The sequence below is a fragment of the Tilletiaria anomala genome (assembly GCF_000711695.1).
Source record: "Tilletiaria anomala UBC 951 chromosome Unknown K437scaffold_95, whole genome shotgun sequence".
NCBI lineage: Eukaryota > Fungi > Basidiomycota > Exobasidiomycetes > Georgefischeriales > Tilletiariaceae > Tilletiaria > Tilletiaria anomala.
This window is the reverse complement of record NW_013546927.1, coordinates 48,240-74,546: the sequence shown is the minus strand read 5'-3', so window position 1 is coordinate 74,546 and position 26,307 is coordinate 48,240. Positions and strand designations below refer to the sequence as shown.

The 26,307-nt window shown below is 55.9% G+C and overlaps 8 protein-coding genes across 8 annotated transcripts; 3 read left to right on the top strand and 5 right to left on the bottom strand.

Annotated features, from left to right (window-relative positions):
- Positions 1–563: 563 nt before the first annotated feature.
- On the bottom strand, positions 564–5,093 carry K437DRAFT_250308 (WD40 repeat-like protein). Its single transcript, XM_013385836.1, has 5 exons — positions 4,184–5,093; positions 2,016–4,115; positions 1,436–1,956; positions 1,003–1,370; positions 564–935 (listed from the first exon to the last, which is right to left on the bottom strand). The coding sequence occupies exons 1-5, from the start codon at positions 4,989–4,991 to the stop codon at positions 608–610; spliced, it is 4,125 nt and encodes a 1,374-aa protein (XP_013241290.1). The 5' UTR covers positions 4,992–5,093; the 3' UTR covers positions 564–607.
- Positions 5,094–8,037: 2,944 nt separating this feature from the next.
- Positions 8,038–10,147, top strand: K437DRAFT_227550 (MFS general substrate transporter; the record flags this gene model as incomplete). Its single annotated transcript, XM_013385835.1, has 3 exons — positions 8,038–8,812; positions 8,883–9,229; positions 9,302–10,147. 3 exons carry the CDS (start codon positions 8,038–8,040, stop codon positions 10,145–10,147), a joined length of 1,968 nt encoding a protein of 655 aa, XP_013241289.1.
- Positions 10,148–10,370: 223 nt separating this feature from the next.
- K437DRAFT_227522 (Clavaminate synthase-like protein) lies at positions 10,371–11,681 on the bottom strand (the record flags this gene model as incomplete). Its single annotated transcript, XM_013385834.1, has 3 exons — positions 10,371–10,971; positions 11,050–11,227; positions 11,276–11,681. Coding segments are annotated over 3 exons (1,185 nt in total), but the record flags the coding sequence as incomplete, so codon positions are not given.
- Positions 11,682–12,438: 757 nt separating this feature from the next.
- K437DRAFT_227534 (uncharacterized protein) lies at positions 12,439–12,732 on the top strand (the record flags this gene model as incomplete). Its single annotated transcript, XM_013385833.1, has 1 exon — positions 12,439–12,732. A coding segment is annotated over one exon (294 nt), but the record flags the coding sequence as incomplete, so codon positions are not given.
- Positions 12,733–13,179: 447 nt separating this feature from the next.
- On the bottom strand, positions 13,180–14,979 carry K437DRAFT_192323 (ornithine carbamoyltransferase). Its single transcript, XM_013385832.1, has 3 exons — positions 14,056–14,979; positions 13,332–13,990; positions 13,180–13,253 (listed from the first exon to the last, which is right to left on the bottom strand). Exons 1-3 carry the CDS (start codon positions 14,641–14,643, stop codon positions 13,226–13,228), a joined length of 1,275 nt encoding a protein of 424 aa, XP_013241286.1. The 5' UTR covers positions 14,644–14,979; the 3' UTR covers positions 13,180–13,225.
- Positions 14,980–15,476: 497 nt separating this feature from the next.
- On the top strand, positions 15,477–18,017 carry K437DRAFT_258783 (CRAL/TRIO domain-containing protein). Its single transcript, XM_013385831.1, has one exon. It carries the CDS (start codon positions 15,729–15,731, stop codon positions 17,580–17,582), a length of 1,854 nt encoding a protein of 617 aa, XP_013241285.1. The 5' UTR covers positions 15,477–15,728; the 3' UTR covers positions 17,583–18,017.
- On the bottom strand, positions 17,749–22,787 carry K437DRAFT_258781 (uncharacterized protein). The gene is made up of 6 exons (XM_013385830.1): positions 22,483–22,787; positions 20,077–22,412; positions 19,427–19,983; positions 19,192–19,329; positions 18,791–19,111; positions 17,749–18,720 (listed from the first exon to the last, which is right to left on the bottom strand). The coding sequence occupies exons 1-6, from the start codon at positions 22,671–22,673 to the stop codon at positions 18,157–18,159; spliced, it is 4,107 nt and encodes a 1,368-aa protein (XP_013241284.1). The 5' UTR covers positions 22,674–22,787; the 3' UTR covers positions 17,749–18,156.
- A 1,017-nt stretch (positions 22,788–23,804) lies between these two features.
- K437DRAFT_192306 (uncharacterized protein) lies at positions 23,805–24,427 on the bottom strand. The gene is made up of 2 exons (XM_013385829.1): positions 24,297–24,427; positions 23,805–24,215 (listed from the first exon to the last, which is right to left on the bottom strand). Exons 1-2 carry the CDS (start codon positions 24,297–24,299, stop codon positions 23,907–23,909), a joined length of 312 nt encoding a protein of 103 aa, XP_013241283.1. The 5' UTR covers positions 24,300–24,427; the 3' UTR covers positions 23,805–23,906.
- Between the last annotated feature and the right edge of the window lie 1,880 nt (positions 24,428–26,307).

The following is a 26,307-nucleotide window of genomic DNA, read 5'->3' as shown; positions in this document are numbered from 1 at the left end:
AACCCTAACCCTAACCCTAACCCTAACCCTAACCCTAACCCTAACCCTAACCCTAACCCTAACCCTAACCCTAACCCTAACCCTAACCCTAGAGCTCCGCATGGGTGTGCATCGGGTCTCCGAGCGTGACTCTGACATTGTGGAATCGTTATTCCTGCACATGCCCCCTAACCCATCGTTAACCGTCAAACGTGGCACCAGCTACTTTCTCCCACGCAAGCCGTGTAACGCAAGAAGCCCATAGCCACACCCTTATTTGGACGGTGCAAAGTGCCACACTGTATAGTCCCATATCTCTTCTGGCATCACTGCACCTCGCTGACGCGGGGTAGATCCGTCGACCAACTGAAAAGGGCAGCAATGCCCGCCAACCTGACTTTCAATCGAGCCTCACGTTCTGCGCTCTGGCAATGACGCTATTCAGACCGTATGGTAGCCCGAGGCTAGTTGCTGTAAATGACTGTCAGTATGCTCTGTTAAGCCGCGTGGCAGCCCCCTGTAAACCACAAAACGATAGATGACCTCGAGGCATTTACATCCTGAGCCTCTAAATCGATTATTATGCTGGATGTAAATGCATTTACAGAGGCTCCATTACGTGCGATGCTCAATCTGAACATTGCCGGAGGCGGTACTCGAGCCTCATGTCTGCAGAGTTTTTCCATAGAAACCTTCGACATTGCGCGAGCGTGAGATTCGGCGGAAGGACAACGTGGTTGCAAAGGATCTCGATAGTCTCGTGCGCCCAGAGGCCCCCCGCAGCGGCCCCGAGAACAGAAGGTGTAGCATCGCCGGAAGAAGAGACTGCGGAGGGCCGACGGCTGGCTACAATGCTGTCGTCACCAGCGTGAGGTAGCTGCATATCGAGTTTCTCTGCAACATAAGTCGCGACCTTCTTCATTCGTAGCATTTGTGTTGCAGTCAGGCATGCGTTGCTAAGAAAGAGAGCAGTCAGTCATGCGCACTCTAGCACATCCACTAACGCAAGCACCTATTGCTCACCCTGAAGGCAAAGCAGGCATCGTATGGAACACACCGGCGGGCGCTACACCATCTGACGCGCCTCCCGAGTAAGGCTGCAGAATGAAGCTTGATTTGATAGGATCTTTCTGCTGAAGTTCTCCTTGGAAAAGCATCGCCAAAAGCCATCGCGGTGCGCACAGCTCTAGCGCTGGCACATCAACCGCGGTGCTACCGACCAGTCCTCGGTACGTGACTTCATACTGGCCTGCATCCGCAGATGATTCCGAAAAGACAACAGGTGTGCTGTGCGGGAGACCGTACACCGGTGCATCGCTTTCGGGCAGAGGTTTCATCGTTCGGCAGAGAATCTCTCGCGCCGCACGGACGCGTGTATGCTCTGCGGAAGCCTTTTGTGCACAAAGAGGAAGTCAGTCAATTTAACGAAATTGTACTTTTTTTGCCGCTCGCTCACATTCGCAGTTGATGACACTGTAGTATCCACAGCAGCAACATCACCATATACATTGCGCGATTGCTTCTGACTCTTGGGTCGTGCCCGCTTGAATCGGCTCATGAAGCCAGTTGGTGTTGTTTTACTGTTTGGCGTCATAACTGCATTGACTTCTGTTGATGGAAGAGGTATTGTAGACGGATGCGAGTCGAAATAATTGCTAGGACCATCAGCAGGTATTTTGAGCGCGTTGAGCATACGATTGAGACCGCTCGAAGACCCTGGACTGAACGGGGTAGAAGACGGGAAAATAGCAGGTATACTGGGAGACGTTACCATAGATATCGTCATGCCAGGAGTGCGCGGACGGAGGGCTGCAAAAGACGGAGTCTGGATAGCCAAGGCGTCACCTTCGACTTCAAATACCTCATGTGCTTCGGCCGCAAGTGCAGTTGAACCGGCAAGCTTGCCGCTTCTGACGGAAACCTCGGCCGTGAAGAATCCATGGAGAAGATTCCGCAACAGCAACTTTCCAACATTGACTGAAAAAGGTGCATCAGAAACTCAGTGGTAATTATGAAATGCCGAATGACGGACTCACCGCGCTGGTCTTCCTTCATGGCGGCCGGGGGAAGGAAGCTCAACTCGTCGAGATACATTTCAGCATCGTAGCACCTCGGCTCTTGCAAGTGCACTGTGAGACTCCCCGCCCTCGTATCTGCCGTGCACCATAGAGGTGTTGCTCCACAACCCTCAATGCGCTCCCGAACGGCTTCCAGCACTTCACCCGGATAGCTCACTGCCTTCCAATTTTCCCTTTCAATGTCATTTTCTGGGAGTGGTGAGTCGGCGAGCGCGGCAGTACGGACTTGATGCGCTTCAAACGTGCCCAGGCAGGTGCACTTAATGATGTCCCACAGGGCGACATTGCCAGCTGTGTCGATAGTCAAGACATGCCGCCGGTCGTTGAGCATGCAAGAACGTATGAGCCCGTGAGACCCTTCCAAGACCTCTGCAGGGGAGCCGCGTAGTGGCGTTGCGTCTTGCGCTAGTTCGCGCTCTTCAAAAGCAGCTTGCAACTGATGCCCGACTCCAAGCTCCCTATCCTCTTCCGCGTCCAACACCAAACTTGTGCGCGAGTTGATACTTGGCGCCACATCAGAATTGGGCGGTGATGTGGCTTGGTGCGCGTGCTTGAAGCTGTGGGAGAACCGAAGAGACGATGAAGGACTTTGCATGGTGCCGACAACGTCGAATTGAAGTGCCGCAGGGAGCGATGCGGCATCATAGGCAGATCGGAGAGGAGACATGTCCGTGTTCACAAGGTGCATCCGAGCAGCTGCGGAAGAGACAGGATGGTTGAAGGTGTTCATCGACTCTGTTCCCATCCCATGCGTCCTCGGGACCACAAAGCTGCGTCGCACGCTGACGCTGCTACGGCCAACTGCGTAGAGCTCATTGAAGGGGGAGAGGTTGACTAGGCTGTCAAAAGGAATACCATTGAAGTGGTACGAGTGCGCGTGCTCGTCACTGCCTTCTTCTTGAGTAAGGTTAAAGCGTGCAAGCGGGGAAGAAGTCATTCGAACCCCAACGAGCCCTGCCATTCGACTCGGAGAAGGCGAACAAGCGGCAACCGATGCCTCGGGCTCGGAAAATGACACGCCAGAAGATCCAGGCAGTGGTGCATGTCCTGATCGGGGCGATGCTGAAGATTGTGTCAGATCGTTACGCAAGGGAGAGGGTCGCGTTGCATGTTTTTGTGGTGCCAGCTGTCCTGGTGAGTCGCTCGGGTTACCAAGCATCCGTGCCGCGTTTGCCTGAACTGAAGTATATAGTGCTTCTCTTTCGCACCGCGTGGGAATGTCTTCCCAAACCCTCACGGAGGATGAATTGGAAGCGGTGCAGAAGTATGCGTTGTCGATAGCGACGATCTTGTGTATGCCGGAGTGTGTCAATTGTTTGTGCCGTTGAGACCATGCCGCTGCACTGGTAGCTTTTCCGCGGGTAGCACTGCCGTTGTGCTGGGTATTTTCTAATGTGCTCTCGTCTTGCCCTGCGACTGAGTCTCTACAGAGTACAACGCACTCGCCTTCATCAACTTCCGCACATCGCTCCCAGTCGACCTTGCATACGTAGCCTTGACGATCGCCGCTGTAGAATATGTCGAGCCGCGGGTGATCCGAGTAGAGGCTCCAGACTGAGTCATTGTGATGCTCAAATGTGTGAAGACAACGCTGCTCCGCAACCGACCACAAGCGAATGGTCGAGTCCGACGAACCGGAGAGGATCTGTTGTCCGTCATTGGAGATGAGAAGCGACTTGACATTGTTTGTGTGGCCGATGAGCTTCGCAATCTGCCGCTTCGCTCTGACGTCCCAGACGCTGACAATATGTTCGGTAGACCCGACGGCAACCGTGCGGGCAGATTCGTCCGTAGCAAGCGCATAAACCGAGCTCTCAGACTGCCCTCCCCCAGGACCTAGCTGGAAGACTGGCTCGCCGTCGCCGGACCTCCCAGCATTGAGGTCCCAAAGCTTGACGCAGCGATCAAATCCACCACTGAAGACTTTCGAAACAGCTGGTGCAAGCGCGAGGCATTTGACATAATCTGCGTGAGACCCGATCGAATGCGGCTTGAACTGCGAGGCAGTGTGGTGCGGATTCCAAGCCTTCACTGTGCGGTCTGATGAGGCAGAAATGACTATTTGTAATATTTTCGGTTCTAATCAGCACTCATTATCGGCTCTTGTATCCGAAGCCTTCACTCACGCGTCTGGTTGTCGTTGCAGAGCACGATCTCGTTCACCCAGTCCGTATGAGACTGGATGCACTGCCTGAAAGCTGGTTTCCGTCGGCGCGCCTTTGGATGCCAGAATGGCTGCACAGCTTGGAAAGTATGCGGGGACACTTTGATTGACGTCGGTCTCCCGGAAGCTGGGCTTTTCTGTAAGCCGGGTATGAGTGAAGGCGCAGCCGGCCGGTGCATGCGCGAGGTAGAGTCCGACCGCCAATGCTGGTCTGCTTGTGTGGAGCTCGGAAGGTGACCATCTTCCGCTAACGACAATTCCAAGTTTGTCATGTCTCCTTCCTGATTTGGAGACGCGCCACCAATTGCTTGCCGGGTTGATTCCCTGCACTGCACCGGCAGCTTGAGATCCCACGACGCCGTCAGACCATCTCTTCCCGCTGTGTACAAGATTCCTCGCGGGTAAGGCCGCACAGGTCGGGTCCAAGTGGGCTTCCTCGCCCCTTCGGACGACTGCGTTTCATCACTATCATCCTCGCTCGACTCCCCATCATCCCCAACGCACGTCACCAAATCGAGCGCAAGTGATGTCACCGCAAGCGTATGCGTCGCATGACGGCTGCCACTATCTTTCGATGCGGCACCTGACGAAGAGTGAGCTTCTTTCCCGCCATAGATCTCTGTGGGGATCAAAAGTGGCCCACTTCGGTGTAGCCTTGACTCGACATCGACGAATGGTGGCACTTGAAAGCAGGGCAGCGCTTCGTCGTTCGAAGGAGGTGGTAGCGAGTACGAAACTCGCTGCAGGCCGCGTGCGTCGGCAATAACCATCTTGGCGGCTCTTGCTCGGTCGGCGAAGCTAGCAGCCTCGCGTCAGACCCTTCTTATTTACAAGGGAAGTGGCTTTCTCATCGGACGTATGGTCATGCATTACCATCGCGGTAACATCGATGGCGATCGCCGACCATGCGGATGTGCATTTATTTTGGTAAGTGTGAGGACGAACGGCACTTGCGGATGTGTTGCCCTGGGTATCAGATTCACAATGATTACGTAATGTCACGTGCCTTTGTAACACACCTGCACATTATCCTATGTCATTAAGGTAACCAACTCACTGGATTCCACCATCCAGCGCCCAGTTGTCTGCATCACTGTTCACCAAGCCTCCCGCTCCTGCTTTCCAGCCATTCCAAGTTTTTGGTTCTCAAAGGGGAGTCTGCCCGTTGCAGGCATCAAGCGCAATGGGGTCAAAAATTTGCAATGCTCTCCAGCGCAGACCCCATCTTCGCAACTTCCAAACTTGATTTCAGCTGCACCTCGACTCAGCCACCTGATAATAGCGCGATATGCTCCATAAATTGCTGAGGTTTTTTGGGTTCCAAAGCGCCGAGGACGAACAAACGCACAAGCAACCCTCATCGAATTTGAACGTCGCTTCTACGCGCTCATCGAGCAGACTGTTGAAGCGTGAGAGGCCGACGGGTAGGGCATGAAGAGACTTGGCTCTGCATGAGGCGCTTTCCCAGAGAGAAGCGCATTGCTCGAACTCTTTGTTGTTGTAGGTCTAAAATTTATATGTCCATCTACGAGCCGTGTTTTCGCGACGTCATACCGCTCGGTGGCGAAAATATTAGCTTTTTAACTCCTCTAGGTAGAGGACCCAGCAAACGGATCATGAGGAAATCACTCTCGACGTCCGTCCTCATCTCGCATTGATCAGACTTTTTACGTGTTGCTCGATGCTTAATGATGGTCCATTGACCCACTGAGCTGCAGAACACACGTGCTTTCCATGACTCGCATCTGTGTGAGCTATAATGTACTCCACGACCTTGATCGTGTACGCCATGAGGCTTCCGTTAAGGTACCCAGTAATCCTCCAACGGCAACTGGAGAGCCCGATTTGCAAATGGGCTACTCGAATGAACTAAATATAGCGTGACCCTTTTTGATCGTAGCTACCGTAGAAAGCAGCACGATAAGCATCAAAACAACATCAAGCACCTAGATGTAATCTGCATTGTGTTTTCAAGGGCCCAAAGCAATCCCCTGCCATATCCGAGAACCAATTAGCCTTGTCGCTTCGTCGCACGGTTCCGCGAAGGTTGCATGCTAGCGTTAGGGTATTTGGTACGATGTGTTCTGGTGTGGTAAAAGACAAGGCTGGACCGTATTAGACCTGCTAGAGAACAGAGAAGCGAGGGGACCTTGGCTAGACGGTTGGGAAGCCATGGAGATGTCGACGGCCGGTGTCTGAAGCCTTTCCGGAGGAAAAATGCGAGGAACGGTTGTACTAAAAGATGTAGGAGTCGGCAGGCGGGCATATCAAGCATGCAGCTGAGTTACGGGAGAACAGGTGGAGCGTAGCAAGGCGGAGGAATATTCAAGTACAGGCCGCAGCGAAGTGGTAGTCACGTATCTTTCGCTTTCTGCACATGGAATACTCGTTCGTTGTAGCCCCATACTAGTTCTCCACTATCTGTGATTGAAAGGCATACTCTCAATCCTGTTATTCGCGTTTGGCATTGCTTATTACCGGGCTGCCCACTCCATAACCCGCGTCAGACCTGATGGAAACCAACAGTTGGCTATTTCACGACAGCTAGCAAGCAACACGATGTGCATCTGCCCATCTCCCTCTATTCAAGGTGTGTTCCTTCGCCAATCCATTGGTCATCCGAGAAAGAACGTCTGTACAATATAAATAAAATGATCGCTGGCTGGGCGTCACTTTTGAGTATCAGCTCATCAGATAACTTCAGGTTCTCACGCCTCAAGACTCGCAGCATTTGCAGTGTGGTCCGTATTTAAACGCGAAAAGGAGTATGCCATGCAGTTTGTGCACGTGGACCATGGAGTAGACATAGACACATACTGGATAGCACAAGGGCCAAGTTATCGTTGGTATGGGTACATGGACATACCGATTTCTGTAATGAGAGATGGCTGGCTGATGGCACCATTCTCTGTTATGTACATACACTCTCTGGAGTTGTCTGGTCAACATTCTACATTGATGTTTTCACTATGTCACGCACGCACAAGAAGACCGAGATGAGATAGGTGACCCTGGATGTATTGAGTCAACTCCGCGTCAAAACATACGCCGCGGCGGGCATTGTGCCAGGTTCCGCACCTTACGGCAAAGTTCTGCACGATTTCGCTGATCATCCGGTCTACTTGATTTCAAAGGCCGACGGCTGCAGATATTTCGGGGCCTCGAATGACTTTCGGCCCGATCGACCCAGCGCACGGCGCCGAGACTTCGGGCGTTTTTGGCTGCAGATCATATCCCACTGCGGCGGACGGCATCGGGGCCGGCGGGAAAACGTGCCTAATATCAAACCACACTGCTGCAATGCCTGAGCCGGAAAAATCTAAGATGAGTCAGATCGGCCACTAGTAAGAGAAAAACCTCCCTTGATTTCATGGCGGACGGTCATGCCAAAGGAAGTCAGCAAGTCAACCCCCAAGCCCCCCACCATCAACACCATCATCTCGTATATATATAGGCTTTCGTCGCTTCTTGGGTCGGTCCTGGCTCACGCTTCTGGTTCCTTCACTGAGGACAGCGGTTAACTGACATCCATTGTACATCCATCTTTCATCCATCTTTCGTGTGCGACATCGTGGAACGTCCCTTCGGCTTCCGCACGACTTCCTCGCGGCCTCAACAAACACTCTGCGTACCTAGGTGCAGCCGAACGATCCGTCCCTTGAGGTGCCTAGCCCCCTCAACAATCCTCGCGAACCCCCCCCCCCTCCTTATCGTCCTATCTCCCTCGACCACACGATCGAACCTAAGGCCAAAGACCAGACGAAGATCGACACAGGACCCTCCATACTTTGCGACGCACCATCAGGATTAGGTAGAATGCCTGATTCACATCCCTCTCAAGGCTCCGAAGGTGCTGTCACTGTCGCAAACACCAGCGACGCCTCGAACACTTCGCAAAAAATCGGCGCGCCAATCTCAGCACCTGCTGCAAACCCTAAAGCACCGACTGCTGATGACGCGGAGGCGGCCGCACGATCATCTACTTCCCGAGTTGCCTCACCTTCGCGAAAGAGCGAGAATGGCAAGAAGGACCCGCACTGGCTGCAGGTTGAGAGCGAGCACAACATTCCCAAGAACAACTTCTACATTGTTCTCCCTGGCCTCATGCTTGCCGTCTTCCTTGCAGCGCTCGATCAGACCATCGTCTCGACCGCGCTGCCCACCATCGCTGGCGACCTACACGCAGGGCCATCAAGTTATTCGTTCGTCGGCACTGCTTATCTCTTGACAGCGACTGCCCTGATTCCGCTCTATGGCAGACTATCCGATCTAACCGGCCGCAAGCCACTTCTCTGGGTCGCTATTCTCTTCTTCCTCTTCGGCTCGGCGCTCTGCGGTGCTGCGAAGAACATGACCTGGCTCTGCATCGCTCGAGGTCTGCAGGGCGTCGGTGGAGGCGGAATAATTAGCATCGTGCAAATTATCATGAGCGACATCACTACATTGGAGCAGCGTGGCGCCATCAGCGGCGTCTTTGGCTTCGTCTGGGGCGTCGCCAGTGTCATTGGCCCGCTCGCCGGTGGTGCGTTGACCGACAGGGTCAGCTGGAGATGGTGCTTCTACATCAATCTCCCAACGGGAGGTGTTAGCTGTAAGCCTTTTGAAGCGTCTCTGGACGAGGTATATTCAAACTGACCCCATTATGTCAAAAACATTTGCAGTTTTGATTCTCCTCATTTTCCTGCAACTCAACCCACAGCCACGGGTATCTGCGCGTGAACTAGCAGCTCAATTCGACTTTTTAGGCCTTTTCCTCGTCGTTGCTGCCGCCGTCCTGGTGATTATCGGCTTCTCCAACGCAAGCACACACGGATGGGGCAACGCCGAGACCATTGCAACTATTGCCATCGGCGGCTTGCTCTTCGTCGTCTTTACCGTGTGGGAATTTTACACGACCAGGAGGCCAATCATCAGCCCTCGACTCTTCCGTACACGGACAACAGCCCTACTTCTTCTCTCTGTATTCCTTCACGCGGTGTCCTTCTTCAGCGTGACGTACTACCTTCCGGTAAGTCGAGGTGCCCATGGCTGGATTTGGTCGACGTTTTGAAAGCTGACTTGTCGATGGTTGCATTCTCAGATATTCTACCAAGCTGTCCATGGCTCCAATGCACTCGAGTCCGGTGTTCAGATGCTCCCTTTCAGCCTCATCTCCTCATTCATGTCCATGACTGCCGGAATCGCAATTTCCAAGCTCCACGCGTACCGGCCGGTACTTTGGTTTGGCTACAGCGTCATGCTGATTGGCTATGCGCTCATGTGCACGCTCGATGAGCGTTCCAGCGTCGCCATCCAAGAGGTCTATCCTGGTCTTGCGGGCTTGGGACTGGGATGCTTGTTCCAAACGCCGCTCATTGGCCTGCAGTCCGCCATGCCGCTCAGCGAAGTGGGCACGACAACCGCGGCCATGGCGCTCATCCGGTCCATGGGCGGCACGATCGGTATCACACTTAGCGGTACGGTACTCAACTCTGACTTTGCGTCGCGCTCCCGCGATATTCCAGGTTTGCTGCAAGCTGAAGCTGCTTATGGAGGCGCAACGGCCATCCAAGGCGACCCCAGATTCCTGCGCGACTTGCAGCCCCCAACCCTTGCGGCCGAAGCTGTGCGCGCGTACGCAAAGAGCGTGCAGCGCATCTGGATCGTCATGACGCCGCTTGTTGCGGTTGCGTTGATCGCGACGCTGGGAGTCAAGGGATACAGCCTAAAACGAAAGGTCACTCACGGGGGCAAGCCACAAGAAGGAAAAGAAAAGATAGCGGACGAAGAGGCGCAGAAGCCAGAGGACCCGGATTGCGAAGGAACAACAGCACTGACTGTGGCACCGTCATGCCCAAAGCAACCTGACCAAGACATCGAAAAGTGTGAAGCAACCGACAACGAGAATGGAGCCCAGCGAGAACAAACTCCGCTTGCAGATCCCTGAGAGGGCCCATAGTTGACACTGCAGAGCCTCCAGTGTCTGCCGATGAGTTGCCTGCGCTGCAAACAATGAGGCATCGACCCTACCTCTGGTATGCTCACACCCGCTTGCTCAAGGACTGCCTGATTTGTAACCTACATACCCAAAGCACGTACTGTTCCCCCCAATAGACAAGCAGACTTTTTCGAAAAGCGATACAGCTTAATGCTTCATCGCGGATGATCCATTACTCGGTCGTCAAGCCCAAAGAGACCTTGCAACTGTGAACGGAGGTATGCACAGAGTGTTGCAGCCATTTGAAGTCTTCGCGCTGCTCAAAGTCTTCGATCATTGTTCTGACCCTTTCGCGCACGAAGGCGTTTTCGGGGCGAAAGCGCGAGTCGCACACCGGCTCGCGCAGATTGACCTCCACCATGGCCCAGAATCCAGCCCATGCCCAGCCCATGTCTTTGGCTACGACCTCTTGCACTGTCTCTGTCCATTCTTGCTGCCACGTTCGCACCTGCGATCCTGTTCTTGTCGCGTGATCCTTGAGCAAAACGCGTACATCTTCAAGCCTCCTCTCAAAGTCGTCAACTTCGTCCTTCATCGCGTCGTACATGCCCGGTAAGTTGACAGAATTGCACCAGTTGTGGTTGAAGCTGATACATTCGGTCAGGTTGAGCACTTCATGGTACCAATTGCTTGGGACGAAAACCGTTTCGCCAGCTTCTTGCACAAATTCGATCATCTCTGAGCGTGCGCACGAGTATCGCGACCATCCCTTTTTTCCTGATGATAGCGGGCCCAACTCTCCCGCGGCTGCGAGCGCATCCATCGCGTCCACACTACCAGCAAGCTCTGAAACTCGTGAGTGGTGGAGAGCGTCGCTCAGCGATATTGGGTCCCGCAGTGCTGCAGAAGACGGCGGAAGGCGGCGAAGATAGGGCGCAGAAGCTGGCGGAAACATGCGCCAGCGCTTTCGACCAGTAATGTTGGTGCTCCAGGAGTAGGACATGTAGACGTCCGCGTGCAGCCGTGTGTGAGACCCTGCTTGCCCGGCATAGCAAAATCGAAAGTCATCGCGACGCTTCTTCTCTTCTCCTCCCAGACGGCTGCTCTGCAAAACGCCAATGTTTCCATTTATCATACTTGGGTGGTTCATCCAGTCGTCTTCGAATATGTATGGGACGGTGTAGAACTCTTCTGCGGAAGAGGGCCAACGATCTTGTGAGAGAGGTTGCGCCTGTGACTCTCCTAGCTGAAGGAACAGGTGCCAGTCTTTGATGTAATGGCGTCGTGATTCTTCAATTTGTTCCATGTTCTCAATGGCCTGCGACAAGGGGAGCTCTTTGTATTCCTCTTTTTTGGGGTCTTGATCTCTGGATTGAGAGAAGACAGAGACGTTTTGACTCCCGTACCTCGCCTGGAGTGCGCGGAACGCAGGGTGCAGGCCACTCTTAAAAGATTTGGCAGTGTCTTCATCCCATAGACGGAATATGCCCCATGATTTTACAAGTGACTTGGGCAAAAGGGCTGGGCGGTTCGGCAGCAAGCAGTCTCGCTACTTTGACGGTGTCAGCATCGTCCGACCGTGAGTGTGTTGAAATCACGTTTTCTTGGAACCTACCGAGAATTCTTCGTATGTCGGCTCACAATCGTAGCGTCTCAGGCAGAGCTCGGCCGTGCAATTAGGGAAGGCCATGATTGGCAAGGTGCCTTGTTGGACATCTGCATCGAGCCCTGCAAGAATATACTTGCAAGGGACAACAATGACTGTCTGCAAGTCATTGTTGTCTACAGCTCAAAGCCGAACAAATGAGAGCTTGCGATGAAGTGGACAGCGAATTGCGTATGTTAGTTGGCGCAGTGAATTGTTCACACAACCCTAACCTGCACAACACTCCCGGAATGCACGTTGCCCCACCTTTACTATGAACACTACCAACTCAAGACTTGCCTCACATCAATTGAAGCACAGGCAGGCTACATAACATTGGCGTTGCCAAAGTGTTGGGTCGTGACGGTAAGCTACATATCTGCTTCCAAGCGTTAAGCCGCCTTTCGCACGGTCGTATCACAAGTTCACTTCATGAAAAATTTACGAAATACATTAAATCAAGCCGAATGTGGGCTATACGACCCGCTATTGGCCGCTCCTTGCTCTTGGCGGCCATGTCCACGCACCTTACGATAGCACCAATTCACCTCTTCAAGGCCAAAGAATGATGTCTCCTCACAGACCGGAGATGTGAAGCCGGCCAGGACGAATTGATCTGTTCCCAGTCAAGTTTGAAAGGATTCTGATCTCCAAGAACCCACTCAGGGAGGGAAACTACGTCAAGAGCCTATGGTGCATTATCATCGGTGATGAGGTGCTGAACGGCAAGACAAAGGAAAGCAACTCCAACTTCTTTGCGAAGCTGTGCTTCAATTATGGTATAGAGCTGAAGAGGATTGAAGTCATTGCCGCTGACGAAGACCAAATCGTACAAGCCCCAAAACGAATGCCGGGTAATTACGATTTTGTCATTTTCTCCGGAGAGATTGGACCAACGCCTGATGATATTAAGGACATTGCCAGTCCTGCCTTTTCTCCAGTCATCTGATGCTCTTCGTTGATATGCTTTTCGCACTCTCAGTTACCAATCCTTGACCAAAGCTTTCAACGCAGAGCTTTTTTGAATACCATGAAGACTGCTGGTGCATAGAACGATGCCCGAGAGCAGCATCAGCCCGCTCCTCTTGAACTTGACAGCAAAATGCAAAGAGGAAGACATCAAGGTCGGCAGCTATCCGAAGGCACGTTCATGTATGTCTTCAAGGAGAAGCTATTCTCGCTATTTCCATTCACTTTCCGTTGCAATGAAATGATATTGTGGACATATGACTCATCGGGACAAATCGGGAGCGGCTGCAAGAGATTTCAAATGAGATGAAAGAGGAAGTAGAGGGCAAGGTAGTCGCACAAGGAACTTCCGGAGAGGCAGAGAAAGGCCAAGATGGCCAAGAATTGTTGTATCCATTCCATCTATACCGTCGCAAGCCACGATCAAACACGTCCTGCACTGCAATGTGGCAAGAAAATGTGTGCATGGTTTCTTACAACTCCCAGCGGCCGAACATACGACTAGTACGAGCATGAAGGAGAGGAAAGCAAGGTATTTAGCATCAGATGGAGAAACCTCGATTGGAATATGTCACTCACTCAAATATGGCCATGATGGTCCACTTGCGATTTTCTGCCTCGGGGAAGACCAAGCTGCGAGGACCGTAGAAGATCTCATCGTCGACCTCTTGCGACTTGCGTGGAAGACAGTGCATGAACTTCCAGTTCTCTTTTGCCCCACCTGCGCGTGCAAGCTGTTCTGTGACTTGGAAACCCTTGAAATCGCGCAGACGCTGCTCCTTAGACGCCTCATCACCCATCGAAATCCATGTGTCGGTCACGATGACATCGGCATCGTGCACGGCCTGCAGCGGATCGTGGCTCCAGTCGACCTGCCCCACTTTGACGCCGGCAGACTGCACCTGCCTGAGACCATCCTGCATGGTAGCCCAGACAACCTGGTCGCGAGCGTACATCGCGCCTTGTGGTTTGGGTGTTGCGACGGCGAGATTGATGCCAAGACGGGGCAACGCCACAAGCATGTCGTTAAGAATGTTGTTGCTGTCACCGACCCACGCAACCTTGAGGCCTGCAAGTGATTGCAGGGAAGTGCCTTGTGCGGCAGTGGATTGTGCAGAGAATGCGCCAGGAGAAGGGAAATGCTCGACGAGAGTGAGCAGATCCGCAAGAATTTGCGTCGGATGGTAGCGCGCGGAAAGTGCATTTACTACTGGAACGCTCGAGTTGGCCGCAAGGGTCTGCAATAAAAAAAATCAGGTCGATATCTATTGGACAGGATAGGATAGAATGGATGCAAGCTCACCTCAATCTCCTCATGAGTTCCCACCCGAGCCATGATCCCGTCGACCATAGAGCTGACGACTTTGGCGGTGTCGTATAAGCTCTCGTTGACACCTAGCTGAATGTCCTGCGGACTGAGGAAGATCGGGTGCCCCCCCAGGCTTGCAATGCTTGTCTCGCTGGCGACGCGAGTACGGGTGGAGCGCTTAGTGAACATGACTGCGATCTGTTTCCCCTCCAGTATTTGCGGTAAGGCTCCCGCTGCAGTTGATCGAGAGGAGGAAGCACTTGCATTTGAGCGAGCGGGAGCCTCGAGAGCGAGGGAAGTAGACTTGACTGCGGATTTGAACTGGGCCGAAGTGTCGATAAGGGACTGGATCTGCTCGACCGACAAGTCTGCTAGAGACAGTAGCGATGGCGGTTTGCGCTCGTTTGCGCTGGCGCGAGAAGTGGAGCTGAATTGCGCATTTTTAATCGCTACGGAAACTTTTGAGTAGGCTGAGTGCGACGGGGCCGGGCCCGCAACGGCCACCTTGCATAGGGTCGGATGCAAGACGGAAAGACGGGCGGCAGGCCGCATTGTCATCATCATGCCGCCAGCTACCAACATTTTCGACGGGATTTTGCCGTGTTAGGTACTAGCTTCGAGCCGTATTTGAGAATTCCAAGTTGCAACGTTCGGATCTGAACGAGTTGTCAGGACGGTGTACACTGGGGAAGAAACAGGCTTATATGCTGTACAGCTGGAATCAGGAAGGATGAACAGTGGTGAAGAAGACGTGAAGCATCTGGTTCAAAGTCGTTGCGTCGTACTTGGAAAGGTGGTCCAAACCCAGCTCGAACCGAAGCAACTTCCTTTATTGTTCGGAACATCAAACAAAAAAGTCCACCACAGCCGCCAGTGCCGCGAGTCGAGTCATCCGACGAGGAGGTTACAACCCTACTTCCACCCACCGTCCACTTCGCCAGGCCGAAGACGCCAACAGACACATTGCCAGACGCCGCCAGCCGCGCGCGCTTTTGATTTGATGGTGTCTCGCTAGCCGCTGCGATGGAAGCACAAGCCAAGCCCCTATGTAGCCCACTGCTCAGTGCATGGATTGCAGTGCTCGGATTTAAGCGGGCAGCATGGTCTGGGTGCGTGACCTGGGCATCCGTGTATTGCTGAGCGAACCCTGGATGCGCGACAAACACCGAGCACTTGCTGAGCAGAGAGCCGAGGGGGGAGGCTGAGGAAACCGATGTCTGAGGGATTGATTACGGGTTCCGCCCACTGACTATCAATGATGCGCGTCTCGGCCTGTGGCACGGGTGGTCGTGGGCCGGCGCTGGCCGGTGCACCCCATCGGAATGGGAACCAATCCTGTCTCGTTCCGCAACGATCAATCCACCAACACACACAACTCGCGACATATGCGCACGCCACTGGCTCATCCCAAAAATGTGGACTCAAGCGCCCGTCGTACTTTTAGTCCCGTACAAGCTCGAGGGAGCAAGAGACGCTGAGCGCACAGGCAGACGGTCGCTTTCGCCATTGACGACACGCGGAGAGCGGGACGGCGAAAACAGCACACGTGGCGGTGTTGTGTCCGATCCTCGCCGCATTGGTTCGGGCTCAAACCCACCACCTTTCCCTCGTATCTCGTCCAATCGAGGATGTCGGCGTTGTTCAAACGCACAGCACCCTCCTCCTCAATGAAAAAGCAGCAGTTTCTGTTGCCAGTCCCAGGAGATAGCGTCGACGAAGTGTTCGACGGAACTACGTCCTACAGCAGCGCAGCCTCGACCGCACGCACCAGCATCAGCTCGAGCGGCAGCGGCTTCTTGGATCCCTCGAGCGCATTCCCATCCATAGATAGCAGCAGGAGCGAAAAGGGTGGCAGCTCCAGTGGAAGCAGAAGCCCCAGAGCGTTCGCAAGTCGCATGCTCAGTAGGCAGTCCAGTCGACAGTCGGTCCGGGGCGCTGCGTCCGACCAAGCAAGCGCAGGCATGGCTGCTGGAGACGCCACACCCTGCACCAGCGCGAGTGGTGGCAATGGCGGGGATGAGAACGAGTACTTTTTAGGAACGTCGCTCAATTCTGCTTTGCAAAGCTTATCCGTGGATGCGCAGCTGAATAGCAGCAACGTCCGCTCGCCATTACGCAACTGCACCGATGCGCCTTCGTCCTCTTTGCCAGCACCTGCCTGTGCAAGCAAAGCGGCGCGTTCGCCAGGAAATGCGCTACCTTCAGGGTCTCAATGTGTCAGGCCTGGCTGGCGTGCGATGCCAGGTCACGTCGGCAATCTAACCGCAGCGCAAGAGAAGACGCTCGTGGCATTCGCGCAAACGTTGCAAGCCGCAGGACTGCTGCATCCTTTCCCCACTCCCGAGGACCCCATCGATCTGGCCGCCCTCTCTCAGCCATTACACAGCGCAACGCACGATCGAGGCACATCGAGCGACACTGCCACGGATACTGTGTCTCTCCAGCGCATCCACCTGCTGCGCTGGCTGCGAGCCCGCAACTGGGATCTCGACGCAGCCAAGGAAATGTATGCTAAGGCGCACAATTGGAAGTTCGACAAGGCTGGCCTCGACCTCGAGCGCAAGCTTGCGCAGGGATGGGTGTTCGAACAGGAAGAGGATGTCGCCGCGAACGGCTGGCGCATGTACTTCCACAAGACCGACAAGCTCGGCCGTCCGATCTTCATCCAGGACCTGAGCAACATCAACACGTCCACAATCTTCTCTATCGTGACGCCCGAACAGATTATCGAAAAGTTCGCCGTCACGCTCGAAGGCGCCATGCGCTATCGCTACTTTGAATGCAGCAAGGCAGCCGGGCGCGTCGTGGAGGACAACTTTATGATCCTCAACGTCGAAGGCTTGGGGTTGTCCACGTTCTGGACGATGAAGAACCAATTGCAGGAGCTCATCTCCATTCTCGACAACAATTTTCCCGAGCTGAGTGGGCGTGTGCAAATCATCAATGCCCCCTGGGTCTTCGCCACCATCTTTGGCTACATTAAGGGTTGGCTCCCGCCAGCCACGCGTGAAAAGGTCGACATCAAAGGTGCCGACTATCGCGAGACGCTCCTCGAGTTCATCCGCGAGGAGGACCTGCCGAAATCGATGTTCGGAAAATGCACCTGCGTCGGAGGTAATGACGCCAACGGTGATAGTGCCAGCAACTGCACCACCCCACCCAACTCGGCAGCCACCATGACCAGCGACAATGGCACCGGCACCGGCAGCTGCTTCCGGCGAGCAGTGTCGGCAGGAGCATTTGCGAGCCACCAGTGCGGGAGAGCGGATCCCGGTCCGTGGTCTAGCTCTTACACTGAATTCCTTCTGGGACGGCGGGCGTCCCAGCAAGCTGAAAAGCTGCAGCGGCAAGCCGGGTCGCAGGACGATGCAGGAAAGGCAGGTGAAGCAGAGCAGACAAGGACATCAGTACCAACTTTAGGAGCGACCCCGACGACGGAAAACAAGGAGACGGGCGCTGGGCGCGACGAGACAGAACTGAAAGCTGCAGTCGAAGTGAAAGTCGACGCTGTGCGCGCTTGAAAGTTTTACACCGTGCGACCTTTGCGATGCTTGAAACCACACAAAAGGTAGCTAGCTCATCATGGTATTTCCTCAAGGCCTCCGTCGTCTCAGCTTGGAACGACCTCCTCAGGTTCGACCGGCATAGCGCAGTGGACGACGGGGAACTTCTCCCAGAGGACGTCTCACGTTTCCGCAGCGCACCTGCCAAGTGGCATCAGTCGAAGAGCATTAGCCTTCCATCAAGAGGCTCTCTATGCCAGTGAAGCATCTACTGAGAACGCTGAAGCCATCAATTGGGCTGCTCAGTGGTGGCCACCCTGATGCAACCCGCCGAATGATATTCCCCTTGGGAAAGAATATGATCACTGTGCACCCTCAGCGATAGACGCGCTCACTGTAAATGCTTGTACGGATGTTACACGTACGTGCAATCATATCACTGTTGACGTGAGCTGCAGTGATACGTGACGATACGCTCCAAAGGCACGATGAAATGCGAGTAGCCTGCTATAGAAGCCTCGTCAACTCGAGCGCTGCTTGTCAAGGGAAACGCGCCATCATGGACCGCCGTTCCTTCTAAAACTATTAAGGGCTATTCCTCTTTCTGTTTGGAATTATCCCCAGTGACCGCCGCGGCTGCTGCGGGCGCATCCGGCTTATCTGCCGTCTTTGCCCCCGGTGCCACCCCATTTTTGGATCTGGCAAAGTCCCCTGCCATAACATCGCCTCGCGGGGTATTCGGCCGCGTCTGCGCAGGCGTCACTGCCGTGGTTGGAGCAGCTGGGGCCGTGAACAGTTTGCGAAGTACGCCAGCTGCCTCCCTGCCCAGTGCCCACCTAGACGTGCGCACTTCGCGGTATACAAGCTCTAGCATGCCATTCACGTTGCTTCGCACATCGATTTGCTGCAGCTCCTCCGGTGTGCGCGTGGCGAGACGCTCGAGGCAGGCGGCCGCTTCATCCTCGCGGAAGTTGACGATCAACGGCGCCTCACGCCTGCGCGACGACACCGAGGTAACCGCGGCTGATGCGGCGTCTGAAAGGCTTGGGGCTCGTGTTGGATTCTCGAAGCACATCCATGGCTTCGAAGACGAGTCGAGCGCGCGGTTTCGGTGACCTGTAAAGATCCCGTAAGCCCAAATCGTCAACGAGGAAAGCTGCAGAGAAGGGAAGGAGTGGAAATCAGCCGGCCGAACTCCTCGTCTTGCTGCGTCGGTTGACGCTCACATAGCACACCCAGTGCCCTGGAATGTCGTAATCTAGCCCTTGCTTTGTCAACCCCTTTCGGTGCAAGGGTCTGTTGGGCGATTCGGTCCCGTTGGCGTGCGGGGCTTTTGCCAAGCCGTCGCTCTCGTCGTAGTCGTCCTCGAATACTACTGTGGCAAAGGGCCCCGTACCAAGGAGGAAGCTACGGAGGAAGTTGACAGAGTACCACACGGCGATAGGGCTCATCGGACTCGCTGCCCACTCCTTCAGTGCCATTTTTGATGCGTAGTACGTGCCGCGATCGATGAACTTTCCCAGGACCGACGGCAGGCCAGCGAAGATCTGCAGGAGACGAAACAGGGGCAATTGGAAAAGGTCAGCGTATCGTACTGGCGCAACCGAGCACTGGCGAATGGCCGCACCTGCAAGTCGACACAATCACAATGGAGGACAATCTGCCCCAAGCAGACTAGGCTGGTGCTGGACTTATACATAGACCGGTTGCCCTTCATGAGTGACTCGAGCATCGTTTGGTCCATCCGGCTCTTCCACGAAGAGTACTACAGCGGCCGAGGGAATGGTCAGCGTCGGTACGCATGGGAGGCACCTACACACGGCAAAGCGAAGGCACGACAACGAGGAAGGAATGGGACGTACCGCGGCACTCAGGCGCTCGCGCCAATTGCTGACCCCCGCCTCCGTGTCGGCTCCCATGAGAACATTAACTTGCTTCCACTGGAGGTCAAACGCAATGCTGATGAGGCCGTGGAGGAGGATGTACTTGGAGAACGTGTCGAGTGCGGGGGGGATGCCGGCCGGGCTGAGGCTTGCCTTGACGGCCTGGATGAACGGCGTCGAGGGGCGGTAGTGGGAGCTGCGGCGGTACTTGAACCAGGCGTCTGGCGAGTCCTTGCGCCACTCGTCTTCATGGCAAGGAAGCAGGAGCTGCACCTGGAATGCGCTGAGCGCGGGGATGTGCCGGAAGAGCGCGGCGTGCGAGGAATCAAGCATGAATGCAAAGAAGGCAATGCGCCTCTTCTCTTCCTCACGCGCCCACGCACGCCACTGCTGGTCCGAGCCGTCTGGGCCTGGCAGGATCACAGCAACCGGGCTGAAGACGGCATTGCGGCGGGCAAGTGTGATTATAAAGTTGTGGAAGAGGTGGCCCATCTCGTGCTGCGCCCGGTTGCTCATCAGCTTTCCAAACAGCTCAGCTGACAATACCAAGACGAGGGAGGCACGCGCATTCATCATCAGGACGCCTCGCAAGATGATCTCACAGCGAACAAAGACAAGGAGTGACTCACTGAGGAGGAGCGCTTGGAGCATCGGCAAGGTGGCGCGCGCGGGGCGAAAGTCGTCCAGGCTGACGTAGGCACCCCAGAGCTTTTGTCCGATGCGGACCGCAAGCTCATGGGACGGCGTGTCGGCGTAGTGCATGCCGTTCACGATGATGGCACTCAGCAACATCGGATCGGCGGTGCTGGCGTTGAATGTGGGCTTGTGGATTAGGGGCCAGAGGACATGGATGTGCTTGAAGAAGAGGAAGATGTAGCACTGCAGCGCCGCGGGTGCGAACAGCGGCGACGTGTGCAGCTCATGGACCGACGTGAGGAAGCGCAACAGGCGGCTGTGCGTATCGGCATCGACGTTGTACGTCGCCTCGTCGGGGATCTCGGCCTGCAAGCTAGCAAAGAAGGCAAGCTCATCGAGCGAGTTCATCGGGTCCAGCTCGCGTAGCGACGCCAACGACTCTGCCACGCTGCCGACCCCTGTGCTATGGCTGTCACCGTCTGCAGCGGCGCGCACATGCGCATGCATCTGCGCACCAGACCCAACAGCCACCATCCCGCCGTTGACGCTATCCCCGTTCCCCTCCAGTGTACCACCGGGCAGAGAGTCTGCAGCGGTCGCAGGCCCGGTCCCGGCAGAGGGGGCTGTGGCGCCATCCGGGCCGAAGGCGAGGGGCGCGGGCGCGGGGCGGATGAGTAGCGTCCCGCCGAGGCTGGGCGTGCGCGCCTCGGGCGGAAAGGCCGGGCCGGGACCGATGCCGTCAGAGCTAACCGGAGAGAAGCCCGGGTGATGCATGTCGCCTGGGAACGAGTCATGTGTGCCGCTGGCGGCGAGCGCGTCGAGCGCCGCGGAGCCGAACTCGGCATGACTGTCGAGCGACGCAAACGCACCAGCACCCGCACTGGCTCCAGCGGAGGCGTTGAACGGGTCGAGGCCGTCAAAGAGCCAGCTGTAATCTGCCTCGTTGAACGAGAGCGGTGGCGCAAAGGGGAACGAGTCCTGGCCGCTGGTAGCGGCAGCGACACCAGCAAAACCGCCGCCGGGAGCAATGCCGCCGCCTATGAGCCCTGCTGGTGGGGAGGTTGCACCTGCACCTGCGCCTTCGAGCGCGCGTGAGGCGAGTTGCGGCGACACGGCCAAGCTGCTGCTGCTGCCAGAAGCGCCTGTAGCAAATGCGAACGTGCGCCTGCCGCTCGAGGGCAAAAGGACGTTGCTAGCGTGGCGGGAGAGCTGCTGCTGGCCATGGTGCTGCTGGTGCTGCCGATGCTGCTGGCGCTGCTGATGGTACTCACTGTAGTAAGGACCAGAAGGCGGAGGCGCGTAGCTTGCACTCTTCTTTCCCGCCGCACTCGGCGTGCCGCCGCCCCCGCCGTTTTCGAGGTCGTTCCGCGTGACCGTGCCGGAGCCGCCGGCTGAAGGAGTAGAATGCGTGTCGCTCCTCCGGCTGGCGCTCTTGCAGTCGGCAGGCGCGAGCAGTGCAAGTTTGGGCAATATCGCTCCTGCTCCCGTCGTCGGGCCTCGCTCTTCTTCTTCTGCCGTTGCCGGAGGCAGCGGCTGCAGTGACAGCGGTACAGGCTGCAAATAGTGATGCGCCGCGGGATGTACAGATGCTGACGACGCGGCCGGCGGCGGCGGGGGGGGGACATGCGAATGAGGGTGTACAGTTGCCTTATGCGCTGCGCCTGCAGCATGAGCAGGCTGCGGCGGCGGTGGCCAATACGGCTGCGCAGACGCGGCCCTCGCTGCAGCGGCTCCGTACGGCGCAGACGTCGAGGGGTGCTGGTAGGCGTGGGCGTGTGTGTGTGCAGAATGCGCATGCTGATGCGTATATGCGCTGTACATGGACGGTTGGTCGGTGCCACCGCCACTGCCGTTCATGCTGCTCGACGCGGAAGGCGGGTGGTACTGATGCTGATGCTGATGATGCTGATGGTGGTGGTGGTAATATGGAGGCGGTGCCTGTGGATACGGTTGCGCGTGGTCGGGCGAAGCGGTGCTCCACGCGGCGAAAGAGGAGGAATGGGGCGGCGCTGCGCCATGCTGAGACGCGCCGGCAGTCTCCTCCTCCTCCTCCACTTCCTCGTCATCTTCGCTGCTGCCGCCTTGCACGCTACCGCCGCTGCCACCGTCATCGTCGCTGCCGCTGCCGCTGCGCTGGTGATGCGCAGATGCGGTGTGGGCGTCGCCCTCGTCGACTTTGCGACGCTTGCGTTGACTCTGCCTGGGAGAGGAGGAGGCGGCAGCAGCAGGGGGCGCGTCCGACGCGACGCGGTTCATCCACCGCCCGAGGTTCTTTCCGCGGACAGCATGGCGCTCGAGATGGCGGATGAGCAGGTCCTGGCGGACAAAGCTGGGGGTTGAAAAAAAGAGATAGGGTTATTAGCCATCCCGCTGGGTTGCGCTAGGCTGGCGCGACTCACGTGCGGTCGCACTGCGTGCAGGCGAGGATGTTATCGCTGTCGTGGTTGAGCCGGTGGCGCTGCAGATGGTCCTGCCGCGAGTACGACTTGCCACAGCCGGGGTGCTCGCAGCGGAAGCGCTGCTGCTCTGTATTCTTCTTTTTCTTGCTCCCGCCTTCGCCGCTGCTGCTGCTGCTATCCTTGCGCGGCATCCCCGCCAGCTGGCGTCCCGCCGTGCCCGCGCCGGCGCCCCTGGCCCCGTGGAAATGTGGGCGGGGAGAGCGCGGATGCGTGGGTGGGTCAGCGTGGCATGGAGTAGATGCCACACCAAAGAGTGAAAGTTGCTGCAAGGAGGGTTGCGCGTCTGCGCTATAGCAGTAGTAGCAGTGGCCGCGTGGGGGGGGGAGCGTTGCGTTGCATTGGATTGTGAAATGGAAAAGAGGAGAGACTGAGACGATGGTTGGCCCTGGTTCCCCCACACACAGCTGCATGGCGCACCCACACCGCAGTCAGCCAGGCAGAGCGACAGAACGAGAGCGCCCAGCCCGCGTGGGGGGGAACAGGGGGTGTATGGAATTTCACACGTGACACGGCCACCCCACATGGACAGAGACTGACTTTGACTTTCACACTCTATTCTGGATGCGTCTGATGAATCATCATCTCATCTCGTTGCAAAGCTCCACCACGTGGTGTGAAAAGTGTCTGCTGCAAAAGCCCCCCTCTCCCAATTGAGGACAGTCTGCTCTCCGCGCATCGGCTTGGTCATCACTATGCAGATCAGCGCGCTCGTCCGTGTTACACAAACCCACACACGCACACCAGTCGTGCCTCTATTGCCTTTGGGGGAGATGCGGGCAGATGGGAATCAAGTACCCCTACCCATGCGGAGCGCGCGATGACTGTAATAACCCCGCCCACACCTGACAAAGAAAGCTGACTCCCTGCCAATAAAAAAGGCTGTGGCACAGAATATGTGTACATACGGCAGGCACATTGCAGTTCCCGCTCAGCCGAACGCCAGCGCGAACGCAATGTCGAAAAAGGTACCCCTATCCGCGTAGTCCATCTCCTACGTGCATCCACCAGCGGCGCGTCGTACAGCGTCTGGACGCCGCCCCCGTCAGTACTGCAACAAATGAGCCGCCCCCGCCGTCGCGCTCCGCCCGCGACAGCTTTCTCGTCGCCTCGCCGAGCTCGAGATCGTGATGCGTCGGCGTGTGCACGGGGGCTACGGGCATGGGCACGGGCACAATCAGTTCCAACACCAGCTTCTAGCCCCTGGCACCCGCAATTCGCGAGATGAAGCCCTGTCCATCCTTGCTCAAATGTTCATTTGCGACATGTAGATCGTCCCGTCCGAAGCGACCTCTACCCTGCAAGGGTCGTTCTGCTCCATCTCCGCAATCTCCATTTCGTGCTCGTCTTCCGCCCCGCGCTGCTGCTCACCGTCGTCCACCACATCTCGTGCTTCGGCACGTCCAAGTACAGCACCCGGTTGGTCCACCGCATAGAACGGGTTCTGCAGCGCTGCCTTCCTCCTTGCCTGGATACTTGTAGAAGCTCTCACCCGACCTCATACCCGCCTTGCCCTCCGTAATGCGTTTCGCCAGGTAGTCGACCACGACATCATGCTTGAAATTCGGCTTTTGGTGGTGTCTGTTCCGGGAATGTGTGCAGAGAGCATCAGTAAGGAGTTGAATGAGCTGGCGAGAGCATGCAAAAAGCTCGCATCTCCATGTCCAATATGATATCTGCAAGGCAAGCACGAAAACGCACACATAAGCATCGCACGCTTTGCACTTCACGTGATGCAGACCCGCTCGGCAACTCACCATGCCCAATAATGTTCAGCCGGGTAAAGATACGGGATCGTTGAGCGGCTCCTAGAATAGTAGGTGTTCACCAGCCGGTCGCGCTGCTTTGCCTTGCCCCAGATATCGCGACACGGGTAACTCCAGCTGTTCGTCACGAGAATCGCGTCCGAGAGAAGCAGCGCTTCGAGCTTTCTCCACATGTCCGTCTTAACATCGGGGAGCTCAGGGACTGGTCGGCAACGGAAGCATCATTTGTGGCGGCCGCTGCAAGACAGAAATGAGAAATGCACGGTTCTCTGGCACCATCCAAGCGTTTTTCACACCCTATTCGACCCCCGCGAGCGCTTTCAGCGTTTCCACCTTACTTAATCCAAGGATCAGGTCATCGGCGATGAATCACGGCAAGTCCCCGTTGACGTACGCTTGCGCTGCTTCAAGCACTTCCGGGGTGATGTCACTGGGATTTGCAGGGTAGACAACACCTTGCACAGCCTTCATCAAAAAAGACACTGACAAACGACAGTAGGAGCAGGAGCAGGCGCAGAGGTCAAATTCGAAGGCTGACTCGCACAATGTGCACCAGTCCACCTTACGCTAGCCACATCAGTTCCACCATCGTGCCGAGCTAGCCACCGCCGATGACTACGAACGACCGGCCGTCCCTATTTTGGAGCAACTTGAATGGTATGCAGAATGAAAGATTGTGCACTGGCGACTCGGCTGTGTGATGTCAAGGTGCACTCAAAGAGGGATGAAACGCGCTTGTGACGGGTCAGATAGATGCACAACATTGCACTGGATGGCAATTCAACCCGCGGAAACGCCTCGTCGGAGTGGGTGCGCAGTAGCAACGATTAGTTCTATTGGAACGCTACAGGGTGTAGGCTGCAGTAGATAACGATGTCTTCAAAGTATGAAAGCACCTGCTTTCCCTCTTAAGGATGAGTTCAAGGCCCTGAATTGAACCTCAAATGCCCGACGCATGTTAGCAGACCCTGAGACAGTGCAGGTGATTGTGGAATGGTGGCGTTACATAATTGGCGATTTAGCTAGCGACCGGGCGACCTGCAAGAGTCGCTTCCGGCGGAATCTTCCATGCTTGGGCGCAATGCTGACTGGCGCTAAAATTGGGCGCTCTGGCCCCGCCAGCCAGGCCGGGCGCACGACGGCGGGCGGGTGAACCGCGCCGTGCCAACTGAAGATGAGAACTCTGGTCTGATAATGTGCTGGAGACGCTCCGTGCGGTGGAGATCTCGGCTGAAGATGGCGTCCTCACCAGTGCATCCTTTGAGAGTAAATAGCACCGGATTCGCCTCTCAAAGGACCAGTGTCACGCATACCAACTTCGGAAAGCCCGCCCACAGAGAAGCATTCCTGCGTGAATTGGAATCGATTCGCCTGAAGCCGCTGTCGAGCTTCTCTGCCATGGAACCTGAACGGCAACTACAGAGTGGGGCTGACGGACCAGCTGGAAGCAAACACCCTCAGTGTCGCGATGATATGTGCGCGTTAACATCACACTTTGGCACAGCCACCTCGTTGGCTGCCGCACTCATTGACTAAGTTGTATGTCTGGTGCTTCCATTCAGCTCTTCTCGAACTCGAATTGCTTGGACCGGGCGCGCTGCTCAAATACAAGACATACATGGTGTACAGGATTGAGTTGGTTGCCTCGGGCATCCCTAGATTGTGGCCTTTGACGCTGCTCATGAAGAGGGTCACAAAGACAACCTGACACTGCTCAACAAGTCTGCCACCGAGTCTATTTTGCTCCTTCCCGACGCACTGCCGGTTGGTCTTTGTGAAATCGATGAGGTATTTGAAGTGCTCGGTGTAAATAGTGTCATCGTTTACCTCGGGACACCCACAGATCGGTTCGTCAAATGCAATATGTTTCGGATGTCTTGGCACAAGTCGGAAAAGAAGCCATGGCCGGAGCCATCGACGTGATCGCTTAAATAAAGCCTGCTGCCGACCGTAGCAACATGGACGACGCTCAAGCGCTTCTGAGAACGTATCTCAGCCCACC

Coding starts and splice junctions, on each gene's coding strand:
- K437DRAFT_258783 (XM_013385831.1), top strand. CDS start 15,729: ATGAAAAAGCAGCAGTTTCTGTTGCCAGTCCCAGGAGATAGCGTCGAC.
- K437DRAFT_258781 (XM_013385830.1), bottom strand. CDS start 22,673: ATGCCGCGCAAGGATAGCAGCAGCAGCAGCGGCGAAGGCGGGAGCAAG. Junction 19,330..19,426: donor GCGAGCGCCTGAGTGCCGCG/GTACGTCCCATT, acceptor CGGCCGCTGTAG/TACTCTTCGTGGAAGAGCCG. Junction 19,112..19,191: donor GTGATTGTGTCGACTTGCAG/GTGCGGCCATTC, acceptor CGTCTCCTGCAG/ATCTTCGCTGGCCTGCCGTC.
- K437DRAFT_192323 (XM_013385832.1), bottom strand. CDS start 14,643: ATGTTGGTAGCTGGCGGCATGATGATGACAATGCGGCCTGCCGCCCGT. Junction 13,991..14,055: donor GAACTCATGAGGAGATTGAG/GTGAGCTTGCAT, acceptor TTTTTATTGCAG/ACCCTTGCGGCCAACTCGAG. Junction 13,254..13,331: donor ACCATCATGGCCATATTTGA/GTGAGTGACATA, acceptor TGCTCGTACTAG/TCGTATGTTCGGCCGCTGGG.
- K437DRAFT_250308 (XM_013385836.1), bottom strand. CDS start 4,991: ATGGTTATTGCCGACGCACGCGGCCTGCAGCGAGTTTCGTACTCGCTA. Junction 1,371..1,435: donor CAGTGTCATCAACTGCGAAT/GTGAGCGAGCGG, acceptor TGTGCACAAAAG/GCTTCCGCAGAGCATACACG. Junction 936..1,002: donor ATGCCTGCTTTGCCTTCAGG/GTGAGCAATAGG, acceptor TCTCTTTCTTAG/CAACGCATGCCTGACTGCAA.